The sequence below is a fragment of the Lepisma saccharinum genome, chromosome 26 (genome assembly GCF_977018435.1).
Source record: "Lepisma saccharinum chromosome 26, izLepSacc3.1, whole genome shotgun sequence".
NCBI lineage: Eukaryota > Metazoa > Arthropoda > Insecta > Zygentoma > Lepismatidae > Lepisma > Lepisma saccharinum.
The window spans coordinates 24,029,601-24,048,695 of NC_139254.1; the positions used below are offsets into that span (position 1 = coordinate 24,029,601).

A 19,095-nucleotide genomic window follows, 5' to 3' on the forward strand; every position below is an offset into this window, starting at 1 on the left:
CGACACGAGAGTATCGGTAATAGCGTGCGAGAGACGTCTGCTGTTAGCCCTCGAAACGCTCTTTCTAAGGCCTCCTGCACTATAACAACACTCGTTCCAGCATTTTTTTCAATGCCTTTCCTGCCTGGACGCCGGGCAGGTTCGGCGTAAAGAACTCTATATTCCTTGCTGTCTTTCTGGAGGGAAAGCTTGGATCTCTACAGCACGCGCCCAAATGCTCTTTCGTACGCCAGCGTATGGAGCAGAGGGCTACGTGATTCGTTCATGTAACCCTTCCTGCCTTCTGAAGCAGACGACAGCAGTAGAATTCCTACCCGGTTTTTCGCGCTCCTGCCACTCGTGCTATGTGATGCTACAATACGCAATATTGACTGACGTAACTTTACCAAACTGAAATATACCATTTCCTAATGACCATTGCATTGTATAATTTATCGCACGAACATCGATGTGCATTAAAAACTAAAAGATCAACACAGTTTTTGTCAAATAAGTTGGTGAAGTCCTCGTGGTAGAAGTTCCTATTCTTTTTATTATTATTATTTTTTCGTGAGTATCTAACTACTTAATATTGTGTCAATGGAAATGTTTAGTATTCATTTGAAAACTCTTAACATCGAATGGTGTCTGGACAAAATTATTTAAAGGTGTTCATCAACACACTCAAGATGCAATAAACAGTGGTTTGAATTACTAATCGGCACTGTTACGTCAGTAGAGTGTACGATAGTTGGATCATCCACCCAGCTCCGTGTCAGAGTGTTTTGCACAACGCGCCAAGACGACATAGGTCCCTGGTTCTAATCCCGGCGTTAGCACGGGTGTTCTTTATGAGTGTCCCTTCATCAACTTCATAAATATCATCACTCATATTCATATTCGCAATTAACCAAAAGTAGTAGAAAATAGAAGTAAAATAAACCAAATCAATCAGTAATTGGATCGCCACAACAATGACGTCTACTGTTGTTCAGAAGCGCTTGTGATTCAGGTTGGCTTTTCATAGACTTGCGTCATACCGAAAAGTGTAAAACACCAGAGTTCGAAACATTTGTGGCATAGTGAGGCACCTCATTTTCTAGCTAAAACATGCATAGATGATGTTTTATCGAAAACCCAGCTGACTTCAGGCAAATAAACAATACCTGTGGCGACTATTTCCATAAGTAAATTATTAAGCAAAAAAGGGCCGACCCTTCCTTCGGACTTGGCGTTCCCACCCGAAATGGCCATGCTACGCCACTGAAAATGACAGAGCCAATAAAATCAAGTTTAACAAAGTAATCGATGCTTTTGGGTAAATTATAAATTAGCCCACGATATAAGCATTGCATATAATTGATCATTAATCTTAATTTGTTAATGAGTAAAGAATGTATTTCACAGTATCTATTTTATTAGTTATTCTTATTTGCAATATTCGTCTCTAGCATTTCTGAAAAACAAACATCTTTAATCATAGTAAAGAGAATTATATTTGTTTACACCCCATGCTAAAAATACGCATTTTTTCATTTTGTATTCCCGGTGCCCTCATTAGTCTCCGCCTGTGGTGTTCCTGTATCCGCGGTTGCCTTTCCAATGGTGGAGTTGGCAACGCTGGAGAGATGCAGCTGTTTGTCACAAGAAGATAAAAACAAATCGAACTGACTGAATCAACCGGCTTCTTTACCTTTGTACCGGCTTGGCTTGTGACTGTTCAGTGAGATTCATGATGTACGTTTAGTTACTTTGAATACACTTTCCATTGAGGCCAAGGCATTGAGGAAAATCTGTTTTAATTACGCAACGATATTGTCCTTGGAGCAAAGGTTACTTGCCTCCGTATTTCTCAGTTGTAAATTTGTAGGTGACCGTGGAGGAGAGATAGCGAATGTATGTAATTCGCATAGAATTCTGTCTCGTATAATTTCTCTATTCTTGTAGAAAACTTTTGAATCTTTTAGCTTGTTTGTTAGCAAGTGTATTTTGTTTGTTATAATTTATAAAAATAAACCAAAAAGGAACGTACAATATATATGGAAATGATCTGAATTTCATGATGTTCATTTTTTGGTACTTCTACTGCAAGTTCAACCGTTTGAAAGTCAACATTGGATTTTGTGTTCGAAATAATGTGTTGAATTTAATGAAAGTGCACAGCCAAGAATTGTTCAGCAGATCAATGTATATATACGTAAATTAATATTATATGGTGGACACATGTCTTACTGTGGTCATTTACTTATGAGGATTTAAGTTATTGTGGAAATACAAATATTATTCTTAAATTCAGCAAGTGCTCAAGTTAGCAACAAAAATGGATATACAGCAGAAGCACATTCATTGCATTTAGCAACTCCTTTTATACACCTCTGCTGGTGTTTGGATAACTGTGTTCCAAGTAACTAAACTAGTGAAGAAATTAGAAGTTACAGCCAAAGTTCCTTTTGTTTTGTTGCGATTTCATCATGCTACAATGCAATTTTTGGTACTATTATAGTATAAGGGAAACACCTATAAATCATATATTTCGCACTTTTTTACATTGCTAACGTACTATCTTGGGTAACATTATCATATGAGGGAAACGGATTCCTTCAAATTTACAGGAGAAAGTACTTACAGAAATCATTTTCTTTAGCGTTGTGGAAGTTCCTGAATATAGATTTGATCCATATTAATGTGAATGCGTGTTGTTTTCTGCGAAAATCTCTGTCCGACATGCTGTTTCTGCTCCTGCCATTTGCTTTCTGCATGAGAGTGCAATGTTCCGTGTGTTAAGATGATGCAACCCCGTAGCCAGTGTTTCAGCCTTGCCGTGTTTTCACTAGAACCACGTGTCTAGTATTTTTAATTTTTTTTTTTAACTATGCTTGCCTAACCTAACTTAACCTAACCTAACCTTATGGAAAATGTTTTTTGGGGCTAACGTGAATGGTTTTTGGGGCTAACATCAATGGTTTTTGGGACTAACGTCAATGGTTTGCGACGTATTAGCATAATTTCAAATCCGGGCATGATAGTAGATATTTTCCGGTGAACGAGGTTGCAACACTGCATAAATCGACAAAACACACTCAGAACGCCCCCTAAACCAGTACGCTATCACAACCATAATGTGTTACAGATTCGAAACAACAAGTAACAGTAAGTACTCGTAAATAGAAGAAATAGACATTATCTTAGTTAGAAATGCATTATTTCACCTTAAGAAATGTTCCGCATTCGAAAATAACACGTTAGCAATGTAAAGAAGTCCGAAATGTATGGTTCGTAGGTGTTTCCCTCATACGATAATAGTACCCTATCTTGGAATGCGGAACATTTTCTAAGGTGAAATAATGCATTTCTACTAAGATAATGTCTATTTCTTACATTTCCGAGTACTTACTGTTACTTGTTATTTTGATTCGGTAAGACTGCAGAATATGGGCTGCTTAGGAGGAACGTGGTTCATAATTTTTTGGTAATGTTTTGTAGTTAGTAATCGGGAAAAGTAAGTTTGAAGTTGCGGAATTTTTTTTTCTTAAAAAAAACAACTAGAAATACGTATCCAGGTTTTGCGCTCTTGGAAGGAAAAGTGACATGGTGGCGCACATTCCTGCACAAATCTAGTGAAAGCAAAAAATGCCTACATTAATAGGTAGCTAGGTTTAGTTCTCTTAGCCTGAGTAATAATTTGTCATTGTATTTATGCTAATGAAACCTAACCAAACCTTGTAGGCATTCCTCGTCGAAATAATGAAAGAAACTGTCCGTAAACAATATGGACACGAATAAATATAGAGGAATGCATTGCTTTTAGTAGCAGGAAAAACATTTTTCAATGCTATTGGAACCCAACCTAACAGGCCTAACCTAACTTTGTAAGCATTCGTCGTCTGAAATAATGAAAGAAACTCGAATTCTGCGAAATGAAGGGTCTCGCTTATCGCACAAAGCATTTTTATTGTAGGCTAGCTTGGTTTAGTTCTCTTAGCCCAAAGAATAAATTTTCATTGTATTTATGCTAATGGAACCTAATCTAACCTCGTAGGCATTCCTCGTCTGGCATCGGAACACAAGGTAGGAAAACTCTTGTGCTGAGAGGAAGACCCCGAAACAAATGACAGCAACTGTGTGTAAACAATATGGACGCGAACGAATGGAGAAATCCATTGCTTTTAGTAGCAGGAAAAACAGTTATACGTGCAATAATATAATAGTAATCGGAAAAGTAACACCGGAAAATGGAAGTAGAAGGTAAACAAAGCATATAAATTTTGTTTGTCTATTTAGAGGAAATAAGCAGCCAATGTTCTGCAGTGAGGCCTTCCATTCTGTAACATATTATGGCGGGCGAAAGCGTACTGGTTCAGGGCGCATTGTGAGAGTTTTGTCGATTTATGCAGTGTTGCAACCTCGTTCACCAGAAAATACCTACTTTCGTGCCTGGATTTAAAATTATGCTAATACGTCGCAAACCATTGACTTAAAAAATAAGGTAAAGTGCTCCCCTGTGCATAGCAACACGTCATGAAGGCGTATAGGGGGTGTGGGGGTAACGCCCCACACTTTCTTGATCCGGTCGTGAATGGGGGTGATGTGATCAGCATCACACCCCTGACTGCCTTTAGCCCCCAGGGTTTCCCCCAGGTACCCATGTTATTCAACGCTGGGTGAGTGCCGGGGCCGCTCCCATCGTTAGAAAAGTTCCTGGATTTGAACCGGCCGGCGATCAAACCCGGGACCTTTAGCATGGTAGTCAGACGCGTTACCGACTGAGCCACCGCGGCCACAAACCATTGACGTTAGCCCCAAAAACCATTTTCCGTAAGGTTAGGTTAGGCAAGCATAGTTATAAAAAAAAAATACTCGGCAAGTCATGTTCTAGTGAAAACACGGCGAGGCTGAAAAACTGACTATGGGGTTGCGTCATCTTAACACACGGAACATTGTACTCTCGTGCAGAAAGCAAATGGCGGCAGAAGAAACAGCGTGTGGGACAGAGATTTCGCAGAAAACGACATGTTTTCGCATTAAAATGGATCAAAACTACATTCACAAACTTCCACAATGCTACAGAAAATGATTTCCGTAAGTACTTTCTCCTGTAAATTTGAAGAAATCCGTTTCCCTTATACTATAATGTTACCTGTTCAATATATGCTTTTGTGGGTAGGTTAGGCAGGTTAGGTTTGGTTCCCTTAGCATTGAAATAAAGTCCCCCAATACATTCTACTAATGTTCCGATTTACTTCTACATTCATTCCCACGCTTCTACGATATTTACTGCCACTTGTCGACTGAGAATATCTTGTCCATGAGAAGTGTGTAAGATAATTTTCATGTTGTTTTTTTCAACATAAATAACTTTTTTTTGGTAAATGTCTGTTTTATCGGAGACACATTTCTATCGGATATTTTCAATTTCAAATGGTTCGTACTTACCAATTGTATATTGCAGAACATAGTTGAAGGTGCCATTATGCTTTTTACACGAAAATAACTTCGATTTTTCACATTACGAGTAATTCTTTTGGGTCCTTTCTTTCGTTGCGAAACATGCAATATGGCATGCACAGCTGTGGATCATCGCACGTCGTGCTTGTGTTTTGTGTGTTTGGAGTGGGTATGCAGTGTTTTAACCTTCTTAACCAAAAAATACGGTATGCGCCAAAATATACAGTACTGAAACTCGCGCACCTCGAACGCGCATGTGCGTTTGTCGATGGGGCATAGCTCCAGCCGCTCTTGTTCTCAGTAGTGAAAAGTAAGTTATAACTCGCTAATAGTGTGTATGTAGTGTTTCTTTCATGATAAATAAACTCACAGATGACAGCAATGTAATGTTCGTCTTTTAATTTCAGTACTGTATATTTTGGCGCATACCTAATTTCGTGTTCGTTATGACATCACATAACCATTGATGGATAGTCCCAAAAACCATTCACAATAGCCCCATGAACCATAGACGGATAGCCCCAAAAACCATTCACGATAGCCCCATGGACCATTTCCGGCAAGGTTAGGTAAGCATAGTTTAAAAAAAAATCTCGTAAAAAAAAGACGTTTGGAAACAACTGTGAGACCGCGTGACTTTCGACACTTGCGCTATCTGCAGGTACATAATGGAAACAAAGGCATGATGTTGTCGCTTTGCACAAAATGCAAGTTTATTATATCAAAAGTGCTTATTTCTTGTTGTGCAGCATTCTACGGTGAGAAAATACCTCCACGGACTTTCAAAATCCTACAGAAAATCATTTCCGTAGGTAGTTTCTTCTGTAAAAATGAAAAAATGTGTGTCTGATATAACAGACATTTACCCTTTTTTTCGAGTCCAAACAGTGCTCATTACTTTAAGGAAGGTTCAAATTTTGTGTGACAATGATTTCCAAAATTCTATGATAATTAGTCTTTGTGCTAGGAGAAATCATAAAAAATTGGAACCGTTACCGTATTTTCAGTTTTCGTTTGTCTCCTGCAGGTGTATATAACATTTTCCATGCAAAATGAACATTTCAGACAGTGGTGACTTATGAGTATGGTCACTTGCACATCCTGTTTTACATGACAATTTGTCACAAATCAATACTTTCTGCATCTTGGTCAGACTTTCACACAAATTTCCAATATTCTCAATGCCTTTCTTATCCTCCTTTGATTGATTTAAAACTTTTGGGTGCTTTGACAAGTATGGCCAGTTTTCACCCATCTTAAGTATATGAGGAAAAATCCCCTTATCAAAAACCCTTACCATAAAATTTAAAAAGAGGTGTTAAGAGTCCCTTGAGAAAGATTGAAAGTGTAGTTGTAAACACGACACATTAATAAAGGTAAGAATAGTTTAAAAATTTCCTCAGAAACTGTGTAAAGGTCCTGCTCTTCTCAAAATGATGAAAACGTTCATCTTTCAACATGGATGACGAATCATAGAGAAAATTGAAACTCTTGAGAAATTAAAATAATGCACATTGCAGAAGAATATGCCTGACAAAATAACATCACATACACAAGATGGTCCAGCCCATGCAGCAAATGATCATGCGTGAGAAGACTGTGTCCAATGTGAAAATGATTACACAATCGGAACAGAGCAGTAAACATCAAAATTATGGTTTACTAAAAGGAAGACAAATAAAATAATAATTGTTCCCAAGCCAAGAATTTTATGTTTATTAAAATTAGTCAACAGTGATATAAGAGAACAGCTGTCTTGTCCCTGAAACATGTTATCCCCTAAAAGTTGTACTGTATCTGGAGTAAAAGAAATGTAAATTGGTTACTTGTAAAAGGTGTAAATACTAGGGCTCCAATACTTTGAAAACTGCAATAATCAAAATTTGTTCGAAATACAGTACAACATTGTTAATCCGGACTAATGGGGGAGGGGGGATAAGTTGACCGGATTAACTGAAATAACCTTTTAAAAAAACAGTAGAAAGTGCATTAAACTCAGTTTATAGCAACAAAACATGTTTATTATGGTGCATTTACATGGCATAGGCCTAAATACATTATACAGTACACTACAAAGTCTGTGGGAAACAGAATTTCATTAGTGGTTGACTGCCTTTTCTTTGGGATGTTCTCTTGTTGACTTCTAGCCGCATTTAAAACCTTGCATTCTGTTTTTTTCTTCTTCTTTGGCCTTTTGCCTGTCTGGATTAACGAGGTTTTACTGTATTGATCAATATTGGTGCGTAATTTTTTTTCTCCCAACTAAATACATCAATGTACCATGAAATTTGCTTTAGTATATTCAAGAATTACATCAGAATATGCTATGTAATAAAAAAATACAATTTTTGTGTAAAAAAAAAAAATAATGCATACTTTCCAGAATAATTAGATTCCACGAAAATGTCATGCTGCATTTTTGCAGGCCCTGTGGAACACCAAAATGCAGGAAAAGTACCGGCTGGTATCGATAGATGAATTCCAACTGATACTTTCAGATACATTGTCATCGGTGTCGGCTCAGCCCGAGTAAATATCACTGTTTACACATTGTAAATATTAAGGAAAATATATAATTTTTCTTTCCAGACAATCATGGATTTCCTCAGCCTTGTTGGTCTAATAACAGTTACATATTTCGTGGTGTACATAATAAGCCTGATGGTGGTGGATTGTGATTTAGGATTAGCTTGGGCTGTAAAGTTTGGAAAGCCATTGAGTAAGTTCAAATGTTTTTCCTTATGTGTATGTGTGTGCGTGTGTATTTCATTCAAAGATTGTTGTAAAAATTTTTGTTAGTGCAAGTGTATATTTGTTTGTTATGCATGTTAATGTTACTTTTTTTTTTCTTTTTTTTTTTTTTTGCAGCTGTCCATGTGTTCATTGCATGAACTTTTATTTGTTTAGAAAAATGATACTCCTTCTGTTAGTGCTGTGCCAAAGATAGGATTGGTTGGGCTCGTACCCCTTCCACCTAGCATTTCTAAAAATAGAACATTAAATGTATAAAAGATAGGACAAGTTACAAAAAAGAGACATACCCCTCCCCACCCTTTACAGTCATATGCCCCATAAATACTAATTCAACCAAGCCTAACTTACTAAAATAATGTATAAATGTTAACACAAGTGTACTGGCCTAACCTACCCATACAACTTGTCACACGATCCTACAACCTTATCCCAAACTCTGTAATGTGTGTTCATGTATAAGCCTCCTCAATATATGCGTAGAATTTATGTCTTAGAAAACTAACATGTGCCATGATTTTCTTTAATGTTCGCAACTGAATATAATGTAAAACACTTGAAGAAATGTTACCGGATCCTTCTTTAGGAAGCCCATTATTTAAAATATTTGTAGATGGTTAACCCTCCGTCATCCGCATCCTCATAGTAGCACAAATGTCCCTTGTGCAACACTCAATGCTGCCCTATCGAGACCAACGTTATTTACAGGAATTACTGATGCAAATCGATGTTGAATTACACTAGCACTTACTGGAAATCAGGCAAAATATACATGAACGCAAACATGTCCATTTCAGACATTTTTATTAGCTATTAAAAGAAATAAAGTTTAAAAATGATAGTGCCTCATAGAATTACTAGCTTTTACTATTGCAGCAAATGCACCAAAATAATATTCTAAAAATAATTGAAACTTTGCCATATAATGAAGGAACTAAAAATTTACCTCCCAATTCACAAAATTTTCAATGTATTTTTCAAAGTAATTGAAATTGTACAACTTATATGGGCTTAGAAAGGAACTAGTTCTTTCAAAATTCTCAGTCAAAATCTTACTGACTTGCAGAAAAAGCAATCAAATGTAGAAAACACAACTTGAAGAAACTTAAGAAAAATATTTTCAAAATGTTCAAATCTAAATATGCTTCTCTTACTCTTACGAGATATACATAAGAAAAGACATACTGACTCAAAGGAACCAAATGCTGTCACTTTTCAATATCGTTAATTTGGCAACTCTGGACATTTTGTGTGGGTACTGCAATCAGGGTTAAAAAAAAACACATTTTTTTTAACTTTATATATACAGGGTGACACACGGGAACCGGACGTTTTTGAAATGAATATTAGTCTGTTAATTGTGAAGGAAAAGTAGTTATAATTGTGCCAGAATGGAGAACAAGAGTTGCCATTTGATTACATTGGTTACGTGTGGAAAATTATGTCAATCAGGTGACGGCCATCCATTTGTTCAACTCGTCGCCAGAAAGCATTCATAACCCTGCGTAACACCTCTTGGTCAATCGCACGCACCTCCTCTGTTATGGCATCTTTCAACTCCATTAATGTCCGCGGTTTGTGGGCATAGACATGTTCCTTGAGGTACCACCAAAGGAAAAAGTCACAAGAGGACAAGTCTGGGGATCTGGGCGGCCATGGCACGTCACCGAAACGCGAAATGAGGCATCCAGGGAACATGTTCCTGACAACTGCCATTGATGCATTAGCGGTATGCGCTGTGGCACCATCCTGTTGAAAATAAACATTATGAATGTTTATTCCTAGTCTCTGCAGTTCCGGTTGAAAGAATGTTTCCAACATGTGGACATATCGTCTTGAGTTCACTGTGACCGTTCTGCCAAAAAAATACTGCCCAATTACGCCTGAAGGGGTAACAGCACACCAAACTGTAACTCGCTCTGAGTGTAGGGGTTTTTGCTGGATGTTGTGAGGGTGTTGGGGCGCCCAGTAACGGAAGTCCTGTTTGTTCACTACACCATTTAAGTGAAAATAGCTTCATCGCTCATCATCACTACAACATTTGGGTCCTCTTCCATAATCACTTGCATACGAACAGCGAAATCTTCACGAGCTGCATAATCCGTAGCTGTAAGCTCCTGAACCACCAGCATTTTGTACGGATGGAAGTGTAAATCCAACCGTAACATTCTTCTTACACTCTCACGGTTGATCTGTAATTCACGCGCATGTTAACGTGCGGATCGACTGGGGCTCCGATTCATTGCCCCTCTGACTATGTTGATGTTTTCTGGAGTTCTCACAGTTCGAACAGGGCCTGGAGGCTTCTTCTTCATGATGCTTCCTGTTGCACGATACGATTGAACCCATCTCAGGATCGTATTCCGGCCAGGAATTGCACCATGCCTACCAATATTGAAATGACGACGAAATATTCGTTGTGTTGCGACAATAAACTCATTATTTCGCACATACGTTTCATGTGCAAACACGCGATGTTCAACTGTCCACTGCTCCATACTGTTTCATACCTGCAAAGAAAAAGAATACAATACTGAAATGGCATGTTATGCAAAACAAATTGGCTACTACTATTGCTATATAACTCCTCACGGCTGAGTCCTGTTCATTTCAAAAACGTCCGGTTCCCGTGTGTCATATATATATATATATATATATATATATATATATATATATATATATACTGATGCCTTGACTGATTGCTACCGATACTTGTATAAATCCAGTTTAAAATATCAAAGACTAGTTACTGAGTTATAATGACTCATCAGACACACATGTCTATATAAATATATTTTGTGGAGGGGGTTTTGTGCTGGCCTCCAAACCTGTCGTAAGAAAGTGTGAACAAACCTTTAAACAGAGAAATTTTGAGACAAGTTGTTGCCCAAATCATGATGATACCTTAGACCACACTGCCACAGTAGGTGAGACTGGCCACTCTTCTAGCCAATCAAAATCAATGGTATTGGTGCAAAAAATTCAACCGCTGGTATCTGCCAATACTGTTACATCAGCTCAGGCCTACAAAGATTACATCTGCTTGGAATTTCTGGAGCATTCATGTGATTTACTTTCGCTGTTATCTAGATATTCGTAATAGCTTCATGTCTATGTAAGCCTACTTTCCATCACAGTTATCTAGATAACAGCTAAAGCAAGCTGCTCGAAAATTCATGTGAATCCTCTAGAAGGAATTATAAACACGTGTAATGTTTCAGAATTTGGAATTTCATGACAGTTTTTCAAAATTGTGTTGGTTATCCAAGCCCATACGGAAAACCAAGCCGTAAGATACATTTCTGTATGTTGGTCGTTCGTAGATTGGTTGGGGGTTCTCTCAGTCTCAGTATTAATGATTATTATTTGCTTTTCTACCTATTAAGTTAATTCCAGCAAACTTATGACCACAATGTATATTTTTCATGATTTGTGAGGAAAACACAATTAACTGACATATTTGATCCCCAAATATGGCCTGTGAATGTAATAACCTTCAATCTCAGAGTTCTTTTGCCAACTCTTTGTATGCACACTAAAAGAGTGGAAGGACATGTCAGAAATTGCTATCAACTCCTAACTTAATGACGTAAAATTATAACTGCTGTTGTGGAATGTCGTGTTGGCTTGTATATTCGCTTGCACAAAGCCTTCAGGCTGTTCTGCTCATGGTAAGGAAGCAGACGTACTTTATTTCACAATAACACATCTCCGTGAGCAAAAAGAATGGAAAACATTGATAAACAACATAATCTTCATAAACCATGCAAAATATTTCACTTTCTCAAGGGAGGTACAGAGGGTCAAGGGCTTTGCCTTCTTATGGTGCCAATTATGTTTGTGATGTAAAATAGACAAGACATTGGCAGAAAACAAAAAATAAATTATATTTATATGCCATTGCCATATATTTTTATTAATTTATTGGCAGACACAGTAGTGATTTACCTGTAAAGTTAAAAATTGTATTGTTACAGGAAACAATAAATGCTGAATTTTTACGAGGGTGGATCATTAAGTATCGCACAACAATTTTTTAAAAAACAAGTTTAAAAGGTAAGACAACAAAAAGCATACACAATGAAACCACATCTTTTAGCTACTTTTCGACATAGGAGCCAAGTCTTTCAACACATTTTTCCCATTGTGGCACTAGTTTCAACATACCCTGTTCATGGAACTCCGTCATTTAGGAATAGAGCCATTTGCATACAACGATTGCAGTTCTTCATTGAAATTGAAGCGTTTGCCACCTAGGAATATCTCATACCGTACCGTAGGAAATGTTGAACTGCTCTGACAAGGTTCTCAGATGGATCCTCCAGTCCTTGAGAATTGCCTGCTCAATGGCTGCAACATTCAATTCCATTGCAGCTGTTACTGGTCCCCCGGAACGTGATGAGTCAACAAGGTTCACATGGCCTCCTTGAAAGAATGTGCACCACCTGGAGATGTTGCTACAGTCCAAACAGTCTTCCCCATACACGCCCAACATTTCCATGTGAATTTCACTAGGGTTTTGTCCTTTTGCCCACAAAGAAACTAACTACAGCTCTTTGCTCTTCACACGTTGATGACAATAACATGCGTGCCATCTTTGCTAAGTAGTTCTGCCGCAATAGTTATACCTGATTGAACAAATGACGTCTCTAGCGCGAACTTCAAACTATACATTTGTAAAATTTCAATGTCCCAGCCACAATAACAACGTGGGGAAAAAAATGTGTGATACTTAATGATTCACCCTCGTACATTCTTTCTTGATCCATCTGATCATCATTGTTCTCCCTCTCAACAGGTGTTCTGAGAGGTAAAGTTGTGTGGGTAACAGGAGCCTCGAGTGGAATTGGAGAATACCTTGCAGTAGAATTAGCAAAGCAAGGAGTCAAGCTGGTGCTCTCTGCACGTAGACAAGATGAGTTGGAACGGGTGAAGAAAAAATGCCTTGGTAAGTTTTCAATGCATGTAGGAATTCTGGTAATACTTTGTTTAATTTGCTACAGAAAGCCTATAAATGATGTTACTTTCAATGCAAAGAAGTTTTGTGTGTGTGTTCTGCAATGTGACAAAAGTAAATATGCTTCAGGTGTTGAACTAGAATTCCAGACTACCTGTCGTAAAGTAGGAAGGTTATGTATGTACCTGGTTTTACAAATTTTTCATACCTTGTGAAATTGACTTCGTTTGTTGAACACCAGATGCGTAGTTACTGGGATGTCATGGGAAAGTTACGGCCTGTGTTTTGAGTACTGTGTGGACATCTGAAATGAATCTTTGTTATGCAAGTGATCTGGATGTAAACTTGGATACTTTCTTTTCAGAATGATATACATATGAAAGGTGAATCATTAGCAGGCTTTATACAGTAATTTGAGGAACATGTTACCCGACTCATCCCACCTAGAACTCCGACAGTTTGTTTCTTATACAGGCCAGTCCCAGTCAACAAGGGATGCTTTTGGGATCCAATAAGGAAAAAGATCCGGGAAAGCTGGAACAAATTTTATTATCTTCATAAAAGTGTTCTTAAACATATTAATTTTGCACCACCTCTACCACTCCTGCTTTGGCCACCATCTTTGAAAAATGGCACCCAAAATCAGTTTTTCCCAAATATCTCGCTTGAAAAGCATTTTACAGCTACATAGGTTGTGACAAAAATTAATCTTTACAAAATTCTCTACCAAAAATGTTCTGTGCATTTTTCTTCTAGGATGTGCCGTTTAGATGCCAGAGGAGCGAGAAATTTTTTCCCCACCCTATTCTGCAAGAGTGAAACTCAATGATACATCTTTTTGTACGATAACTTGAGTTCTTTGTTTCCTATTAACCTTTTGCCGCCCAAGCATCTCGAACGAGATACCTAAAAGTAACCCTCACGGAACCAGGCGTCTCAATCGAGACGCTGTGTCAAGGTCGTAGTTTTTACGTTATAACTTTTCTATTTTTGGTTAGAATTTCGATTTTATTTTTTTATATTGTTCCTAACACATGTATTTAACAGAAATGTTTTTTTGCATTTTTTTTTTTTTGTCTTCATGAAAATGGAGGGGAAAAGGGACTTCTCTTTTGCGTCTCTTTTCAAGGTCAAATTTTTGCCGACAAAGGAAGACCGGCTTTGTTGTTCTAAAGCAATGCTTTTCACTCCCTCCTGCTAAGTGCATTCGAAGGAAGCTTGTTTATCAGTATCCGATGTCAAAATGAAATTCTTCCCTGAGGGCGCAAGCAGGGAGAGGGAGAGGGGGAAGACTGGTTGTTGAATCTGCATTGTGAGAATTGAATTTCGAAGCGCGCTGAAGGAAACCTTTTTTTTTTTTTAGCACAAGTGTCCACAAGTGGCAACAGGGGTTACCCAGCATTGTCTAAAAATAGAATTTCAAGCAGCTGCAAGAATTGGCGCTCATTTTTTACTACGTTCTAGCTTTTCGTCCTTGAAGGTTGTACGTAGGTGTCGTTTTGTGCCCAAGTGCGAGGACATTTTTTGGGTGAAGTGACAATTTTTTAAAATAATTTTTGGGGGTTTTCTCCCTTCCCCCTCCATATATACACCAAATTTGTATAAATTTTGCATTTTGACATTTTTTTTCGGGGCAGGTGGAAACATCATTTTTTTTAAGAAAAGTTTTTTTGAGAGGATTTCCCCCTCCATATGTACGCTGAATGTGCATAAATTATATATCGTCTGAATCTGTGATTCATTCTGCGTACAAAGGTATATATTTCATATCTCTAGGGCATTTAGTTTCTGAGCTATAGTCATTTCAAGGTACCGCTGCATTTTGAAGCTTGAATCAGTGGCCATTCCTTTTGGGGGTACAACTCAAGTTACATTGGTCATACGACAATGATGCAAATATTTTTCTGTTTCTTACATGACACCGATAATTTCTATATGCATTTTGAACTTTTCATATCTTTTTTTCGGGGGGGGGGGGGCGAAACCCCATTTTTTTAGAAAAAAAGTATTTTCAGGGGATTTCCCCCCTTTCTCCCTCCATATATACTCCGAATGTGCATAAATTATATATCGTCTAAATCTGTAATTCATTCTGCGTACAACGGTATGTCTTTCATATCTCTAGGGCATTTAGTTTCTGAGCTATAGTCATTTCAAGGTACCGTTGCATTTTGAAGCTTGAATCAGTGGCATGCCGACCATTCCTTTTGAGGGTACAACTCAAGTTACATTGGTCATATGATAATAATGCAAATATTTTTGTGTTCCTTACATGTCAGCGATCATGTCCATGTGCATGTCGACACTGTCATGTACTTTTTTCTTGGGGGAAGGGTGGGGGAACCAAATTTTTTTCCCCGAAATTTTGGAATTTTGAGAGTTAGCCACCTCCGCCCCGCCACATATATGCCGAATTTGCAAAAAAATCATATAGTCTGAATCTCTGGTTCATTCCTCGTACAACGGTATATCACTCATCTCTCTAGGGCAATTAGCCTCCGATCTACACTCATTTAATTGAAACTCTGCATTTTACTCAAAATCGGCTCGGGCAATAGAGGCTTACATGTGAAAAAGGCCTTGGGCGGCAAAAGGTTAAAATAGAGGTGTACCTATTCTAAGTGTCCTCTGTGGCCATGCGGTCTAAGGCGCTATGCTTTGAACTCTGACTGGACATCATGGATTTGAGTCTGCTTGGGTACAGTCTCTAGGTTCTTGGCCTGTGTGTAGGACCAGTGGCAACCCACGATGTGAGCCAATTGGGGAGCTACGAGTGAGTAGGATAGCCTGGTTTTGGATATCCCCTAAAACGGCTGAAGGTTTGATGTGCTGAACCCACGTCACCCCCATTACTGGTTAATGATCTACACACCTTTAGGTAGGGTTGTGGGAAGGAGACTGTCAGTCAGGAGATAGACCAAGATCCTTCAAGGGCTGTTGAGCCACGAGTTATGTTATTACCTATTCTAAATATTCAAATAACATTTCTTGAAAAATGTATTTTCAAGTTGTAATATCTGTATGTAATTAAACAATAATTTTGTAACGTTTCACGTAAAACAAATGTACATAATGACTGTATTTCTACTACTGTTTTCTTATACTTTTATCTCCTGACTTCTACCAGCAAGAATTCTTCAAAGTGCATATCAACAAGATCATCACAGTTGCTTGGAGCTTTCAGACTGAAGCAGCAGACGACAGGCCACAATCGACATGGTGATGTCACACCGAGGCGGCAAGTGACAAGGCCCACTTTAGTCTAAAGCAAAACATTCAATGTGCATGCACGAAGAACGGCGAGGCGAGGGCCTCTCCGATGATGCAGTGGTAACGGTGTTGCCTCGTAATCAACGTGTCCCGGGTTCGATACTAGATGGAGGCACATAGTGGTTCAGATCCCACTTTAAACCGTAGGTCCAGTATGTGAATAAAGTGGACTTAACTCAGCAGACGAGGCGATACGATGCACGGTATTGAGAAAATGCCCATTCAGAGCGACACATCCAGCCTGTTGCTTTGTTCTGAAAGCTCCCTTCATCTTCTAGAACACTGTCCGATTTTGAGCACACCATTGCAGTATTCACAGATCACTGAACACTCTGGAGAAGCTCTGTTGTGATAGAAAGTCACCACAAATGGGTAAGCTAACCACATTGCATTGGAGGCAAGTCATTTCCATCCATTCTGTACTTGGTGATTTGTTCAAAATGAATGGTAATATAGAGCAAATTCTGTGGGAAACAAAGAAACCAGATTAAATTTATTTTTACACACTGATTTGAAAAAGAAATGCGTCTCAACTCTCAAAGAGGTTCACCCTCACCCCCCCACCGTAGAGTTAAAGGATACATTGTTTTCCGACCTCTGCAAACTTCCAAGGATCAGCAGCAGCATTTTTAAACTTGGAAGCAGCTTCTTATATTTCCGGAATTTTTTCCTAGTAACTTAAACTTTAGTTTTCTGTGCGTGAAAAGCGCTGAAGCTGTTAGCCTCGCTGAACGCAATACGAACAGAAGGTTCTCCGTGTATTTCATGGAACTAGGCATGTACACTTTGTTTCTATGTCCCCTTTTCCTTGCTTTAAGAAGTGCACGTATGATTTCGACCCAACTAAGGCAGTGAGGATAAAGAAAAGTCAACATCTTCACCTACAATTTTCACAGAGGATGCGTCAATAGCAGTGTTGAAGATGTGTGTGCATCTTCGTCAACCTATTTGATCCTTCAGCATTGTGATGAGCCGACCCTTGTTCCTCTCATTTGAATTAAACATGCTTTGACTTGCTGTCGCCAGTATGTTGTCATCAAATTTAAACTCTCTAGAAGAGAATATTAGTCGATGAGCACGTTCAGCAACATTGGTATTTTTTTCTGTCAGATTCGCACGGTATCCATCCAAGAGAATGGTGATATTTTTCTTGCAGTGTTTCTTTTCGTACTTAATGTACCTATCTAGAATGGTATCAAATATTTCTCACTGTTGACAAACAATTCTGTGAATCAAGAATTCTCCATCAATGATGGAAATAGCATCTCAGACTTCTTTACTTTCTGAGAGTGGTTACAAAGGATCATAAAGAGATTCTCTGCATCTCTACCTCATCACTGAAAACAAGCAGGAGAATTTGCTTCCTTGTAATTTTTGACCCCATACCATCAAAATCAAGGAATGGTATTTGAGATGAGAATCACTGACAAAAGAACAACTGGAAGTCTTGCTAATCCATTGATATGCAAAACTTTCGTGCATCGACATGCAGCTCTTCAATTTTATCTGTAAACTAGTAGACATGCCAAGAATCCACTTAGCACTGAGTCAGTCACTCCTCTGCCATTCCTCACAACTCTTCATGGAGCGCATCACGATCTGTTCAGTTGTCATATCTGACCAGATCCCAGACCATAACTTTTTAATCGTTTTATTGTAAAATAACCTTTTTGGACAAAGTCAACATATTTAATTGAGGTTATCTTCTCTTTGAGACCAAACATATCCTACACATAGGTGACTGAAAATATTTCCTATAAACTACTGTGTGCAATGATAAAGCCAGTTAAACCCACACATGACATTCTGTAAGAAAGAACATAATGTAATAATTCCATTTTTACAGAAGCAAAATGCTACAAAACAACATGTGAAAGAGGTTTCCTTGAGTTTCACTCTTCCAAAATTGGGCGGGGGAAAAAAGGTGAAATTTCTCGCTTCTCTAGCACCTAAATGGTACATCCTAGAAGAAAAGTGTATGGAACATTTTTTGTAGAGAATTTTGTGTAGATTAATTTCTGTCATAACCTATGTTGCTGTAAAATGCTTTTCAAGCTAGATTTTTGGGTGCCATTTTTCAAAGATGGCGGCCAAAGCAGGAGTGATTGAGGAGTGCAAAATTAATATGTTGTTAAGAACACTTTTACGAAGATAATAAATTTGTTCCAGCTTTCCCGATTTTTTTTCCTTATTGGACCCCCTTGTTGACTGGTCTAATAGAGCATATTTGCAAAAGATAAATTCAGTGTACATAATTGGATTGCAATAAACCCCTAATTCCCATACCTTCCTGCAATCTATTGTACATTCTTATTAATGGAAATGAAAAGAATCAACACACACTGTATAAAATGCACCATAGTACTAAATTTGTTGACCCTGTATATGCGAGAATTCATGCACTCGTGGATAATTGACATGTTATGGATTTCTTTTTTCACAGTTCAATTTCTTGTCCAAGAATTGCCTTTGACAGTTCAATTTCTCGTTCAAGAATTGCCTTTGGTGTGCACGGTGTGGGGGTTTGAGTGGATAAAAATTAATCGAATTTCTCCCTCCCAAATAGTCTGATGGCTAACACTGTTGCATTGTAAGAAGGGACCTTTTAACTCCTTTTATGTCATGTGATTTTATCTCAAATAAATTTGTTTAATGTTTTGTTGACACTAAGTGAAAATGCATCACAATAAATG

General features: G+C 38.1%; 1 protein-coding gene across 4 annotated transcripts in view; it reads left to right on the forward strand.

The window, feature by feature from the left end:
* The first annotated feature begins 1,614 nt into the window (after positions 1-1,614).
* Positions 1,615-19,095, forward strand: part of LOC145979780 (dehydrogenase/reductase SDR family member 7) — a 46,407-nt gene continuing 28,926 nt past the window's right edge. For 2 of the 4 annotated variants that reach the window (XR_014440819.1, XM_083112758.1), the window contains exons 1-3: positions 1,615-1,811; positions 8,014-8,143; positions 12,974-13,123. Coding sequence is in view for 3 of the 4 variants with exons in the window: in XM_083112758.1 (XP_082968884.1) it covers positions 8,020-8,143; positions 12,974-13,123 (274 nt within the window). In the remaining variant the exon portion in view is untranslated. The other 2 variants (XM_083112760.1, XM_083112759.1) reach the window with 2 other exon arrangements.